This window comes from Fukomys damarensis, unplaced genomic scaffold (assembly GCF_012274545.1).
Source record: "Fukomys damarensis isolate Sample0158 unplaced genomic scaffold, DMR_v1.0_HiC HiC_scaffold_27, whole genome shotgun sequence".
Lineage (NCBI taxonomy): Eukaryota > Metazoa > Chordata > Mammalia > Rodentia > Bathyergidae > Fukomys > Fukomys damarensis.
The window spans coordinates 40,671,133-40,686,097 of record NW_022900939.1 but is presented as its reverse complement, the minus strand read 5'-3'; the positions used below and the strand labels follow the sequence as shown (position 1 = coordinate 40,686,097).

General features: G+C 42.7%; 1 protein-coding gene across 4 annotated transcripts in view; it reads left to right on the top strand.

The window, feature by feature from the left end:
• Smap1 (small ArfGAP 1) overlaps window positions 1-14,965 on the top strand; it is a 100,063-nt gene that overhangs the window by 63,909 nt on the left and 21,189 nt on the right. For all 4 annotated transcript variants that reach the window (XM_033756784.1, XM_010617855.3, XM_033756785.1 and 1 more), the window contains one exon: window positions 14,546-14,636. In XM_033756784.1, coding sequence (XP_033612675.1) covers window positions 14,546-14,636 — 91 coding nt within the window. The remainder of the gene's footprint in view (window positions 1-14,545; window positions 14,637-14,965) is intronic.

Genomic DNA, 14,965 nt, shown 5'->3' with positions numbered 1-14,965 from the left:
GTGTATATCTATCAGAAAATGATTTGTAACTTTATACATTTTATAAGTTAAAGTAGTATTTTAAAATATTTAACCTTTGTTAACATCCACTGATAAAAATATTGTGTTGATTTTTATACCCACTAGAGATGGCTGGGGATATATATTTAGCTTTTAAGTTTATAGCTCAGTGGAATTTTTACAACTGTATGCACTCATGAAACCAGTGCACAGGTAACCATACAAACCATGAGTAGCATCTCTAGACTCTCTAGCTCAATCCTATCTCAGTTAACCACTATTCTGATTTCTATCAACATAGGTTAAGTTTTGTCTGCTTTTGAATTTTATGTATATAGAATCATAAAGTACTATTCTTTCTGTGGTTTGCTTTGCTTATCGTTGTCTGGGAAATTGACCTGTTCATTTCTTATTGCTGAGCATTATTCTGTTGTCTGCATATGCTGTATTTTTTTTTTTTCCATTCTGCTGTTGGTGAATATTTTAAGTAGTTTCTGACTTAAGGTTTCGATGAATAAAAGCTATGTGGACAGTCTTGTAGTGCTTTTGAAACATGCACACATCTTCCTAGAAAGAGATCTAACACTAGAACTGCTGGCTCAGAGGGTGTGTATATTTCTGGCTTGAGCCTTTCTGCCAGATTTTTGGAAAGTGATCGAACCATCTTATGTTCTCTTTGCTGCACTCTTCTGTTCGCTTGAACTGCTTTGTATTTTTCACTAAAATTTGGTGTTGTCACTTTAAGAATACCTCTGGTGGTTATAAAAATCAGTATACTTTTATTAGTTGATGCTAACAAGTGAATGCCTTGGCATTTGAAAGGCTACCTTCAAATGAGTAAATAATTTAATTAGTGTAAAACAACTTTGCTGTGTGAAAGCTCTTTTTACCCAAGAGTTTTCTCTGTTCTTACCCTTTTACCTAGTTAAAAAAAATTGAACTGCTAAAATAAGAATTACTGTCTTGCAGAAAGCAGTAATATAGTAACCACACTTGGTTAAATGACTGTTCACTTAAAATGCATTAAAACCTATACACCAAAGTGCTCTCAAGCCTAAAAGGAGCCTGCTGAAGTTGCAATAGCTTTTTAATACTTGCTTATTATTAAAGTAACTGTGATGCTAAAGAATGTATAGATTGTGGCAGCAAACCATATTTTAGGTTCTATTACAGGTTTTCTAGTAAATTGGAAACGTTTTTTTCCTTCATGGAATTTTTGAAATGTTTTTGTAGTCATTTAAAGCTTTATTGCAAGTGAAACAATAAAAAAGGAAGAAATCCAATTACTTTATGTGCAAAGCTTTCATTTCCTATTTAATGAAATAGAGGCTTTTGTTCAGTAAGCATGCAAGCTTTACAGTTCTTCTTAGTAAATTAGAAATTTCCTTTAATAGAAAATAAGAGAAATACTTCCTCACCAAATGCTTTTATAGAAAGTAGTTCTACTAAGTGAAAGCTGTGGTTAAGAATGTTGCAGCCGAGATACAGGGGCTGTCATTTCAGATGGGTCATTGAAGGCAATGAAATGGTAAATAGTTACTCGGTGCTCAAAATCGGACAAGTGCTGCTCTGCACCCTTTAAGTATTTACTTATATATATTCCTGAAGACAATTCTGTGAGGTCGAGAACTGTTATTATTGTGTTTGTGATGAGGACCTGGAGTCTGCCTTCCGGCTGAGCACGCCTAACTGATGTGCTTTGCAGCTTAGCAGCGTAGTACAGCAGCGTCCAGAGGCAGGGATGGGCAGGAAAGAAGGGCACTCCCGAGTTTCTGCTGAGTGCTGTACACTGTGCTGATAAGCATTTTATGTGTTGTAACTCTAGAAAGTTTCAGTGTAGTTGCCATAAGATTCAGAAAGAAAAATATACCTAAGGACACATCACTCCTAATTCATGGAGGAAATCTTTTTTAGGGGGAGGTGCTGATAGAGTTCATTCCAGTCCCATGAATGTCTGCTGTGGGCTGAGGTGAGCAGTGGCTGTGCTCCCCGGGAAACAGCAGCCTGCTCTCATCTGTTGCATGAATTTCCTAAGCATTGCTTCAGGATTGATTCAGAACACTGTCTCTGCTAAGTGATGGCAACATGGTAATAAGAATATGGACTCTGGAACTCGGAGCGTTCGTGATTGAAGCTTCATTTTAAAAAGATATTCTAAGAAAAGGCTATACTGTTTTTGCATGGGTCTCTCATCTGCCTAACCCTGAAAATATGTGCAGATTATTCAAATAATTTTTGTGACCTGAGACTGGCTCCTGAGTACAGCAGGGAGCAATCAGACCAAAATCCCTGCCCTTGTGTATAGAGCTTGCAGTCTCATCAGGACATGTAGTTGTGATTTGCTTTTTGAAAACTGGCATTTTGGGTACCGTGCCTTTGCTTTCCTTCTGACAGCCAGGTGTGTACTGGTCTGGCCGTCGAGTTGAATTTTAAGAACCTCCAGGGACAGCGGTGTTTGTTTAGGTCCCACCTTGCCCATTTGATCCACGATCAACAATTCTCTCTGTGCTTTCTTGGGTTTTCTAAGTTCAGTCATTGAGCATCTTTTATGTGATGAGTTCTCTTCCAGCATTGGAAGCACAGAGACACACTGGAAACAAATATTTGTAAGAGATTCCATTCCAGGGGAAAGATGAGAGGCGGGGGTTAGAAAGAGGAGGAAACCTTTTGTCTTGTACTTGTGCTCTCAACCCCTCCCTCCATTCTTTTCTTCTATAAAAACTGAGCAGAACCTACAAGCAGAGGTATGATCCTGTCTTAGTTACTTTTCTCCTTGCTGACACAAATACCTGACACCCAAAGTTAAAGAGAAAAAGGTTATTTTTTGTAGAGGTTTCAGTCCATAGTCAGCTGGCTCCAAAGCAGGGTGGCCTGGCAGAGGGCATCAAAGAGGGGAAACAGTTCATGGCAGGCAGTTGGCAGCAAAGCAGCGACATAGAAAGTGATCGCAGCAGCCCTCTTTCTGTCCAGGCTGCAGCCCTCAGTGTAGGCAGCACTCACACCCATTATCCACACCCAGAACCTTGCCAACCCAGTCAGTGGACTGATCTAGTGATCACCTACCCTTGATCCCAGCATTATACACTCTAGATCCAGCCACCTCTGAAAAGGGCCCAACCGTGACTGTATGAGGCTTTGGAGGGACAGCTAGACGCAAGCCATACGAGGACTTCGCCTCTCACTCATTCGCTCTTTCTGACCCACTGCTCAAACATTACTTGAAGGTAGGAAAGGTAGAAGTATGTTCTCAGATATCTATTTTCTTTTCTGGTTCATATGGTTTAATATTAGCTAATGTGACCCTTGTATGTGCCAAGAGACTTGAGAGAATCAACTCAAAAGAGGGAAGGTTTGTTTTTGTTCACCGTTTCAGAGGTTTCAGTTCCTGGTTGTCTGACTCCATTGCTTTTAGGCTTGTGATGTGGCAGAAATACGGTGGATGGCTGTGGTGAAGGAGGCCCTTCGCCTCATGGTGTCCAGGAAGCAGAGAGAGAGAGAGAGAGAGCGAGAGCCGGAGAGGAATGGGCCAGGGACAAGACACTAGGGCCCACTCCTTCACCAGGCCCCACCTCCTGGGTTTCCATCAGGTCCCAGCAGTGCCATCACATGTTAACTCAGGGCTGGGAATGTCGCTCCGTGGTATGGTGAGCCTGACACCGGAGGTCCTGGCTTCAGTTCTCCGTACTGCCGTTTGCAAGGGAATAGATTTAACACAGGACACACAACTTACAGGATTATTTTATAATATTCACCTAAAAAAGTCAAATGCAGAGGAGTGCAAGAAATCTGTCTACATGCTAGAGACCCGAAGGATCCAGCTGAGGGCCTGGATGCCATAGCAGTGCCCTCCACGAGTCCAGCCAGAGGCCTAGAGCCCATGGCGACGTCTCATGCAAGTCCGCATGGAGAATCTGCCCCTGCAAAGGCCCAAAGGCCAGTGGTCGAAGCCAGAAAGTCTACACTAAAGCTAGGAGCTACGCTCAAGGTGAAGATCAGAGCTCCCCTGATGAGAACAGCAGCATTCCCTCATGAGGGTGAGGACCTGAGCTCCCCTGAGTTCATATCAGGAAAACCAGCTGTGGCAAGAAAATCAAGAGCAGATGAGCTTCCGCTCCAGTTCTCTTTGTATGCCGTTGGCACACAGTGCACGCACGCCCAGAACCACACTGACTCAGTTCAGCCGGGTTCTAGGTTGGCTGTTAGTTAATCCCCCACAACTGTTTTAAAGAAAAAATTACGAATCCATCAATGGATTAATCCACTGGTAAAGTTAGAAGCCTCATGATCCATGCACTGAACACAAATAATTTTGGGGGGCGTTTTAGATCCAAACCGCCATCTTTCTGTTAGTGTGATAAAAAGTTGAGTTAATCAGCTTTTAAAGGGAAAAGTTTTATTTTGGCTCGCAGTTTGGAGGTTCAGTCCGTGTCGGCTGGTCCTCTTGGGTTTGGGCCTGTGGCGAGGCAGGGCATTGTGGCAGGAGCTCATGTTATAGCAGAGCTGCCCGCCTCACAGAGGGGTATGAGAGAGGGGAACACACCACAGTCTCATGATACCCTTGAGGGTGTGCTTCCCACAACTAGAACACCTCCGCTAGCCTGTGCCTTCCACAGTCTCCACCATCTCCCAGTAGCAACACAGGCCTGTCCTGCACAAGACTTGGGAGAACATTCATCCAAACCAGAGCAGCCCTCTTTGCTGATGGCTGGACACACACACTAATCATTGGGTGCAGGGAATCACTCCTTAACGTGTCATTTTTCAGCATCTACCCAGTATAGTTCACGCCCCTTATAATTATTAAATAAGGATCTGGTAGTGAGCAATAGGCCCTTGAGAACTGAAGGAGAGAAAATTGCTGAAGACACTGATTTTACATGTGCCTCAAGACAGAAACACTGGAATAGCCTCCTGAGCTGCCTGAGACCGCGGTCTCGCTCCGCTTGCCCGAATCCCCTGCTCTCTTCCCCCGTACTCCTGTCCGCCCTGCGCTGAGTCAGCTCTGTTGCGGGCCTGTCCCATGCCCTTTGCCGAGCCCAGTCTGTCTGCTGACCGGTCTCGCCTTCGGCTTGTGGCTGTGGATCTCACTTGAGCGGCCCGACTGCTGCACTCAGCCCTGCTCTCCCAGTAGGTTTGCTCTCTGCTCTTTTGAAATTTTCCATGCCTTCTCCTCTCCATGTTAGCATGTTGCACACCTCCTTTCAATAGCGTTTTGCCTTTTTTCAGAGAAAACAGCAGCTGTAAGGAACTCCCTCACTCCTGATGCCCCCAAGCAACCAGCCTGCCTGTGCTCGTGCCAGCGGTGCTCCCTGTGAATCCGGCGGGTCCTGCCCTGGGACCTTGGCTCGTGGCTTCCGCCTGTGTTCCCTTCCTCTTCCTCCCTCCTCAGCTTCCTCCTCTGTTCATCCTGTCCTCTTCCTTATGCCCCCTCTAGCTACCGCCCTGCTTGAGAAGGTCATCTGTGGTCACTCTTCACCCTGTCTTAGGGTTTTCTCCTCAGTCCAGGCCCGCACTGTCCTGAGGCGCCTTAAACTGTAGGTCACCAGTTACCTCCATGTTGCCAGATCCCACCGTTCGTAATTTCTCAGTTCTCTACTCCCTGTTGTGGTTCTAGGGATTGAAACTAGGGCCTTGTGCTTTCTAGGCAAACACCTCATCATGGAACTACACCTTCAGTCCTTTCGATTTTTCTTTTAAGACAGGATGCCACTAAATTTCCTGGGCTGGCCTCACAAGAGTCCCCAGTAAATGGGTGAGAGGTGTGTGCCGCTCCACAGAGTCCGTTTCTTGGAGCACATTCTCGTCGCGGTCCTGTGCGTTCGCGCTCATCTCGTTGGCTCTTCTTCCACATGTCCTTCCCTGGGTGCCTTCTCCGCCGGTCCTCGGAACGTGGCGGGGCTCCGGTTCCTTCATACTCTGCCTAGATGTGCTTAGCCAGTCACCAGTCATGTAGCTTTGACTGTTTAGGGTATGCTGATGGCTTCCAAATCTACACTTCTTTACATGAAAAGAACAGACATAGGAGGATTTAGATGACCCAACGTGTGGTGTCTGCTGAGCTCTGCCCCACACGGCATGTTGTGGACCAGGTGGCCAGACATTGCTTGGAGGCGAACTGTTCGGTCCCCGCCAGCACCCAGACGGACAGCCCACGGGACCCAGCATCAAGGAGACTCCCAGGAGAAGCCCCAAGCCTGGAATTCTGAGGCTTTTCTCTAGAATAGCAGTGTAAGAGAAAGCCGAGGAAAAGCAGTTTGGGCAGGGAAATGGCTCCAGGCTGGGCAGTTCCCTTGGGGAAAAGCGGAAGACACAGGGCAGGCACAGCAGGCTTCACTAAATCTGCACTTGTCACTCCTCACAAAGCCCGCCTGGTTTTGCCCCACAGTTCAGCCGTGTACTCCCGGCCAGGTCCCCACACGTTCATCCTTTCATTGCCCTGTTGCAAGTTAGCTGAAGAGGAAACTGCATTTGTTTATTTTGTTGTTTTTTGGTACTGGGATTTGAACTGGAACCACTGAGCTAAATCCCAAATACAGAGTATGCTGTGTCATATTCACTCATTCCGTGGCACTGAAAAACTTTCTTACAGGATGTATGAACACAGGAGAGAAAGGTTAATGTTCTTTTTAAAAATTGCATAATGAGCCATAATGGTGGCACATGCCTGTAATCCTAACACTTGGGGAGGCAGAGGCAGGAGGGTCGCCGTGAGTTCCAGGCCAGCCTGGGCTACATAGTGAATACAAAGACAGCCTGAACTGCATAGTGAGACCCTGCCTCAAAACAAACAAACAAAAAATCACATAATGAATTAAGTGTCTTCAAGGTTACTTCCAATTTTGAAAATTATGTAAATTCTCGATCTTTCTCACCCTTGTTAAAATGTTGTTTGGGGCAGTGGTGTCCCTAGGCCACATAGAGAACATTCACTGAAAGATATGCTTACGCTTAGGGAAATAAAAGGGAGACCCTAAAAAATATAACTTACGAAGCAATATTAAGTTCAGAAAAACACAACGCTGTATTGACAGGCTTAATGTGGAAAAAGACCTAGAATAAGTACATTATGAAGAATGGTAAAGAAAAAAGGAATCTAACAAATTCTGAATATAAATGAGATAGTGGAGCAAAGTTACGAGAGAGATTGTGTCTCCCATGAAACAGCTAGCTTTAAGCAGGATTGGATACCATTTGAGATGTGAGAGCACGCACACAGATACGTGTAGTTATGGCTGCCCCTGGAGTTGGAAGTGTGGATGAGCCCGGCTTTGAATTCCCTCTGTGTATATGGCAGTATGTATAATAACTCAGCCTCTTTTGAGTAACTCATTATTCATGAATTTTTACTGAAAATTTTAGTAAGGAGTCAACTTGCCTTGAAGACGTCAGCAGGTGCCCAGGGAGGCTAGCGCTCTGGGACTGTGCTGTCTCTTTCTGCCTCCAGTTCTGCGGAGGCAGTGGAGGCAGTGACGTCCATCTTGCTTGGCTGTGCTCTGACCAACACCCCGCGGCCTCCAGCACTGACAGCCGGTCTCTCTCCGGTCTCCCTCTGGTCTCCCTGGAGTGGCGGCGTCTTTTAGCTACCCACTTTGAAGATCGCTCGCTGTCTGCACAGTAGTTGGCAGTTGAGGTCCTTCCACGTTGTGGGAATGCAGTAATAAAAATAAAACAAAAACTTTCAATCTTCTGTTCCTTCTCATGTAGAACTCTGGTTGAGTCATACACCCACCATCTAACACCCTTTCCTCTGCCTGAAGTCAGTTTTCTTCTTGTGACGCCTTCATCAGTTCCGTCTGTTGGACTCCCTCCTATCTTTATGTTCCCAAAAGTAACTCTCACTCTTTAAAAGCCCAGTCATTTCATGACCATAACTTTTGAACTTCGTATCTTATATCTTTCATGTGCTCTTTATATTCTGCTTAAAATTAAAATTACTTACGCACTTGCCTTGATCCTTTCTGAGATTGTGAGTCCTTTATTGTGGTTTCTCTTTGTCTTATTGGAAGATGAGTATTATTAAGCATCGTGTAAATACAAATTGAATAAGCCTTGCCCACAGTGTTTGGGACCAGAAGTGTTTCGGATTTTTGGATATTGGAATATTTTCATGTACATAATAAGATATTTTGAAGGTTGAGCTCGAACCTAAATAGTTCATTTGTGTTTTACTGGCACCTTGTACACGTAGCCTGAAAGTAATCGTATACAATAATTTTGAATGATTTTTGTGCATGACACAGCCTATGTATTACACTCGAAGGGGCTGACAGGGTCTTTTTCCCCTTGGGGCTGTGAATGACAAGTATGACACACCCGTGTTTCGGCTGCGATCTGTTGCGTGAGGTCAGTGCAGAATTTTCATTCGTGCTGCCTGCCATGTTGATGACTTTGTTAGCCAGCTTTTCATCATCGGGAAATGAACTTAAGGTAGGAAAGATTTATTTTGGTTTATGATGTCAGAGATTTCAGTCCATGGCTTGCCGCAGATCTGAGAAGAGGTAAAACATGAGGTAGAAGGGCACGGTGGGGCAGAGCTCCTTACCTCATGGCAGCTAGTGAGCAGAGAGAAAGGGTAGGAGCCAGACACAGAGGGACCCAGGGCCAGATACAGTCCCTGCAGTTTGGCCTCAGCTTCAGTTTCTAGGACCTGCTGATGCTGCTATGAAATCAGATCTCATCAGGCGATTAGTCCACCGGTAAGATAGCCCTTGCCCATGCCTGCGGCACAGTGAGCCTTTTTAGAGGGAAATATGCGGTCTCAACCACAAGGGCAATCAGAAGTTTTGGATTTTGGAGCCTGTCGGCATTTTGCATTAGAGGTGCTTAATTTATATTCATTTTAAAATCTGATTCATGATAAATAGAAATTACTCAGTGACGTGCATCTTGGTGCAGGAGAAGGGGCCCTGTCAGGACATTAACCTCCATCATTTAGGTACTTATGGAGCTTTGGATATATTTTGTGACTTTATTTTCTTAACTTGAAAAGAAGAGAGTCAGACATGATAGGTTTTACGGCTGTTCCTGTTGGAGGAGTGTGTGAATGTTGGATTGATTATAGATAATGAGATATAGTCCATTTTGAAAGAAAATTCTGAGTAATTCTACAATTTAGAAAGTTGTATGGCTTCCCTATTCTTATGTGTTAATGCTATTATCTACATTAACTGGCCCACTAAGGCATAGTGAATTATGTTCCAGAGTTCAGCTGATATTTAAAGGGATAGGGAATGGTGGTCACTGTAGCAGTTGGAAACTAATTTGGATCCTCAGTCTGTGGAGTAGTGCTTTGAATTACAAAGAGATTGGGTAGTGCAGCTTCTGCTAATACAAGCTTTAATGATTTGAATGAGACATCTGGTCAGTATGAATCTACGGAAATTACATTTTATAAAATCGCTTTATCTGTGTAAACCTATGCTCTTACTTGTTAGAAAACTTTGCTTAATAAATTATAGTTTGCTTGAGGTTACCTGTTCACAGTCAACAACATTCTTCACTTATTAAAAGGCAAATTCTCTGTGGATGTTTTTAGTAGTGGAGGAATTTAAAATAAAATTATGCATATTGCTTGCTGTGACGGAGCTGAATGTCAGCTATCAAAAGGCTGACCGCTGTATGAGGGAAGATGTGATTGTCAACGCATTGATACTTCACCACTCAGTAATCCCTGTTCATAATTTCTAGCATGATGATGATATTTTTTATTCTTTTTTTGTTGCTATTTATTTGTTTATTTTTGAGACAGGATCTCACTGTATAATTACGGCTGGCCTATTGAACTCTACCCTAGGCTGGCCTTGAACTTGTGAAGATCCTCCTGCCTCAGCCTCCCAAGTGCTGGAATTACCAGCATGAGCCACCACTCCTGACAGTATTTTTATTTTTAAATCTTCTAAATTTTGACATTAAGCTTCTATGCTTTGTATTTAAAGAAGTAGAAGAAACTTAAGTAGACCAGTTTGGCCAAGGGATAGGGTTTTCAGGGTAAACATAGGGTATTGCTACTCCCTTCTTGTTATTTGAAGGACATCACATTTCCTTGTTGCTGTGGATATTGTAATGAAGGAAAAGAAGAAAACTGTTCCTAGCTTGATAACACTAAGTGTTTGATTTTGCAGCACTGGATTATACAGTATAGCAAGGAGAGGAGATTATCGCTTCAGCTGTCTTCCTGCTTCACTAGCTAAGTAGCTAAGGCATTGACATTCTTCCTCTTGAGTCAAGACCTGAGTACCCGTCTCATCAGCTGTACTGTGGCAGTCTGGAGCAGCCCCAGCGGTAGACAGGATTTAATGGCTGGAGGTAGTAATTTTTTGAAATAGGCTTTGGCTCTCAATTTAATGGAAATGTCATTGATCTTGAATGTACAACATCATAGGATAAAACAACACTCGAGTATTTAAGTTTTTTAAATGTTGAGTCTATATCTTTGTGTTATAGAAGCACACATTTTAATTTATTTTATTTTTTGGTACCGGGGATTGAACTCGGGTCTTTGTGCTTGCAAGGCAGGCCACCGAACCACTGAGCTAAATCCCCAGCCCGAATCACACATTTTAATTGTTGTTTTTGTTTGTTTTGTATCAGGGATTGAACTCAGGACTTCGCACTTGATATGCAGGGTTGTGTCACTGAGCTCCATCCTCACACCACATTTTAGTTTTTTTGAACCTTCATAGTAATGGTGTATAAGATAAAATGTATCCCCTGACTCTGTATTCTTAGATATAATTACTTATTCTAGGACTAGGAAAAATAAAGACTTTCTGTCATTTTACACAGATCAGTAACATTAATTATAAATGGGAATTAATTTTCAGTTTTTAAGTCATTTAAGAACATTACACAGAAAATTTGTATCTACACACACACACACACACACACACACACACACACACACACGGCTTTAAAAGATTAAATATTACTTTGTATAGAATTTTAGGAAGATAGGGCCGGGGATTTAGCTCTCCTGCTTTGCAAGCACAAGGTCCCGAGTTTGATCCCTGTTAACAAAAAAAAAAAAAAAAAAAAATTTTTTTTTTAGGAAGATTGCTTAATTATGCAGTTTGGTGCTTAGGTGAATCTGTCATTGAATATTTTAAAATAAAACATTTCTTATTTTTAACTTTATATGTAAAGAAGAGTATCATCTGAATTCAACTTTTGTAAGATCCCAATTAATGCATTCAAGGTAGGACTTGGATTAGTATGAAGACAGAAGAGTTATCTCAAAAGTTGTGTTTGCCACACATTGATGGGCTTAAGTCACTCCCTCTGCAAGATTTGAGGATGGAAGGGTACAAGGTAGCATTTAAAGTGGTTGATCCTTTTGCCTTTTTGCTTTGTGAGGCAAACTATCAGATAGCAGCTCTAAGGGTAATTTGTGACTGTTGAAATTCACCCAGAAGAGCCAACTCTGTTTGGGGTAGTGTGGTTTATGGCATAGATGTTTCTCATTCTTAGTTTGACCCAGTATGGGAGCAAAAAAGAAATCTCTAGAGCAGTGTTTCTCACCTACCGCTTTGGTACAACATGTGCTATGACCCAGACTTGTGCTCACATGTGTGTGCAAAACAGTTCACACATACCCTTATGTTGTGTAGTGCACTGTTTCCTTCCTCCTTCCTTCCTCCCTTTTAATTACATTTTCTAGTTGTAGTCTACAAAATAGATGGCAGGTGGTCACATCTGCAGTTTGATGAAATGATTAGGATATTCCCTTATTGTTCCATCACATTTCCCTGTACCCTGCACAACTGTACATATGTTTTCTATTACATATTTTCTGTGGAAATTTAAATTATGATGGGACTGAAATCTCTAAAGAAGAGAAACCCTTAGGACGTAGATACATGAACATTTGGAAGGAAAGATTTTCTGTATTGTGGGAGTTCTGTGACTAGGAATTGAAATTATTGAAAGGACCTGTTGGTTGTTTGATTTGGCTTTTATCCTCCTTTCAAACAGTGGCAGATAGTTTTTTAGTCAGCAGTACTGAAAAGGGTAATTTTAATTTGGTTGCAAAGGCATCATCAACCAGAATTTGGATTTGAATTTTTTTTTAAAATCATCTTGGATCAAAAGGGTTCTACATTCTTAGACCACAGAATGTGACTAGGAATGAATTCCTCGCAGGTGTGAATACTGTTTAATGCTTCACTCTGTGAAAGAACTGAGTAAAGTATTATTCTAAAGAAATAATTCTAAATTTGGATTGTATAAAATTAAGAATTTAGATAATCTTTTCCCACTTGACATACAGAGTCCGAGTTTGTCAATTTGCAGAGTGAGTAAGTCTGTCCAAATTATCTGAAGGCTTTCCAGTTGGTTTTGAAGTTCCTGGTGTGCGTAAGCAGCAGCCCCATAGTACTGCATGCAGTGGTGGGACCTTCCCCAGGGAGCTGCTAAGGCGCTGTCCTGGAACATTTGGAGTTTTCATCTGCATGTCCACTGGGTTCTCAGATTTCCTTGTCAGACTGAATGTTTGTAGTAACCCAGGTGTGCAGCAGTGAATGAACAGAAGAAACAAGGCAGGAAAGGAGGTGCGGGGAGGAGGAAAGAAATTCTACAGTTTAATCAGTTGAGAAGCATTGCTTTCTTCATTACTAAAATCTGTGTTTTCAGCTGGGTTTGGTGGCGCACGCCTATAATCTCAGGACTTGGAAGGTTGAGGTAGGAGGATCGCTGGGAGTTTGAAGCCAGCCTGGGCTACATATGAGTTCAAGGCCAGCCTGGACTATACAGCGAGACCCTGTCTCAGACAACAACAACAACAACAAAAACCCCATGCTTTGAAATCATTCATTTATTTATGGTTCTGAGGATTTAAACTAGCTTGCAAGGTATGTGCTGTACCAGTGAACTGTACCTCCAGCTCCTGAGATTATTTTGAAATCCTTTTGCTAAGCAAGATGAGTCTTCACTGACACAGGAGGGTTAAACACTGAAGTGATAAAAGTGAAAGAATAGAGAATATGAGATTGTGTTAAACTTCTGGATAATTATGTCTTCATGTAATTGTGGGCTAATATTTATTGAGAAGGTTATTAAAGAATAGGTATCTAGCTGGGCGTGGTGGCACACACCTGTTATCCCAGCACTCGGGAGGCTGGGGCAGGAGGATCGCTGTGAGTTCGAGACCAGCCTGGGCTACATAGTGAGTTCCAGGTCAGTCTCAACTACATAGTGAGACCCTGTCTCAAAAAAAGAAAAAAAAAGAATAAGTATATAAAGAAATAATTGGTGTCTACCTAAATGGTAGGTATTTAGTAAGTATTAAATCAGTGGGCAGATTGATTTAAAAATATAGGAGGAGATAATAATGACTGAAAAAAGGAAGGTGGATACATGTCCTTAGAAATTACACATGTGGGCCAGGCGAAGGGCCATATAAACCTGTAGTCCCAGTATGCTGGGAGGCGGAGGCAGGATAAGAAGTTCGAGCCTAGCTTGGGCAGCCTAGAAAATGGAGTGCACATCTTTAGTAGTAACAGAAAGTGAACTCATAACAACTAAGTTCTGAATTTGTCAAGCTTGACAGTAGAAATGGTCTTTAGGAATACTGTGAGAATGGATCAATGAATGTTTTATTTTCATAGAGACATGGATTTTAGATGTGAGAATATAGTAGTTGCCATGTCCTATATATATTTTTAGAAGAGTTTGCAATGTACAGATGTGACTTGGTCTCCTGAGAATTTAAACTGAAAAAGTAATAATTTGGGAAGAGTCAGGAGGAAGAAGATAATATACTAGTCAACTTTCCAGTTGCTGGGATGAAACCTCAAACCCACACCCTAATGGAAGAGAGGTTCAGTTTGGGTCCTTGTTTGGGATTCAGTCCATGGGAGGCTGGTGCCAAGGCAGTGAGACATGGTGTAAGGTGGCAGAGCAGCCAGGAAGGAGAGCGAGAGGGGAGGAGTCAGAGACAGGAAAACACCCTTCTCCGTCACAGCTCAGGGAATGCGCCCCAGCAGGCTGTGTGCTCTGATAGCACAGTCAGCCCTGAACTCACCAGTGGATCAGACCACCGATGAGTAATAGTGCCCCGTGATCTGCTCGTCTTCCAACTTTTGGGAAGCATTGAGGTTTAGACCATAGCACACCGCAAATACCATTTCACTGGCTTTTTCAGTGGTGTCTGAGGTGTGGGACTGACGCAGTTCATGAAGACTCCAGGGCCTTCCCTAGCTTTCACCACCAGTACATTAATGTTCGCTAAGAAGGAATAAGCACATTTCTTCAGACACTGTGGTAAAGAACAGTGAAGAGTTAAGTTTGCATATTTACTATTGGGATTGCAGTGTGTAAGGACGGTCATTGCAGGTTCAAGGACCGTATTTGGGGCTGGAGATGGCCCTAGTTCCAGCACTCCAAAAAAAGAACCACGTTTTCTAGTGTTTTGTGTACACGCTCAAGGCTTCATTTCACTGTTTTATAAGTTTTGTTATACTAACCTTTTAAAAAGTTTGTAGAGTTAATTGAGACTTAAATATTTACTTTATTTAAGAAAATTAATAAATTTGATTATTTACTTTAAAAGCTACAGAAGAAAGAAGATCAACAATTGGAGCCTAAAAAAAGTACCAGCCCTAAAAAAGCTGCAGAGCCCACTGTTGATCTTTTAGGACTTGGTAAGTAATGAAAAATGAAAGCCACTGTTGGAGTTACTTGCAGTGAATAAAATGGCTTTATCATACCGAAGACCTGTGAGCTGATTTGAAAATGGTACAGCCAGCTTGCTGAGTTCCCACCGAAAGGAGATCTTCAGTATGAGAGCCGGTATGTGTCAGTGCTGTCTTCCTGAGACGCAGGTAATGAGCTCCTAGGGGAAAAAGATATCAAAATCATCTTGAAAGGCTCGGTAGATGTGACAGTCCAACATTTAAATAAAAAGCGTTCTGGGCCGGGGATTTAGCTCAGTGGTTCTGCTCCTGCCTCGCAAGTGCAAGGACCTGAGTTC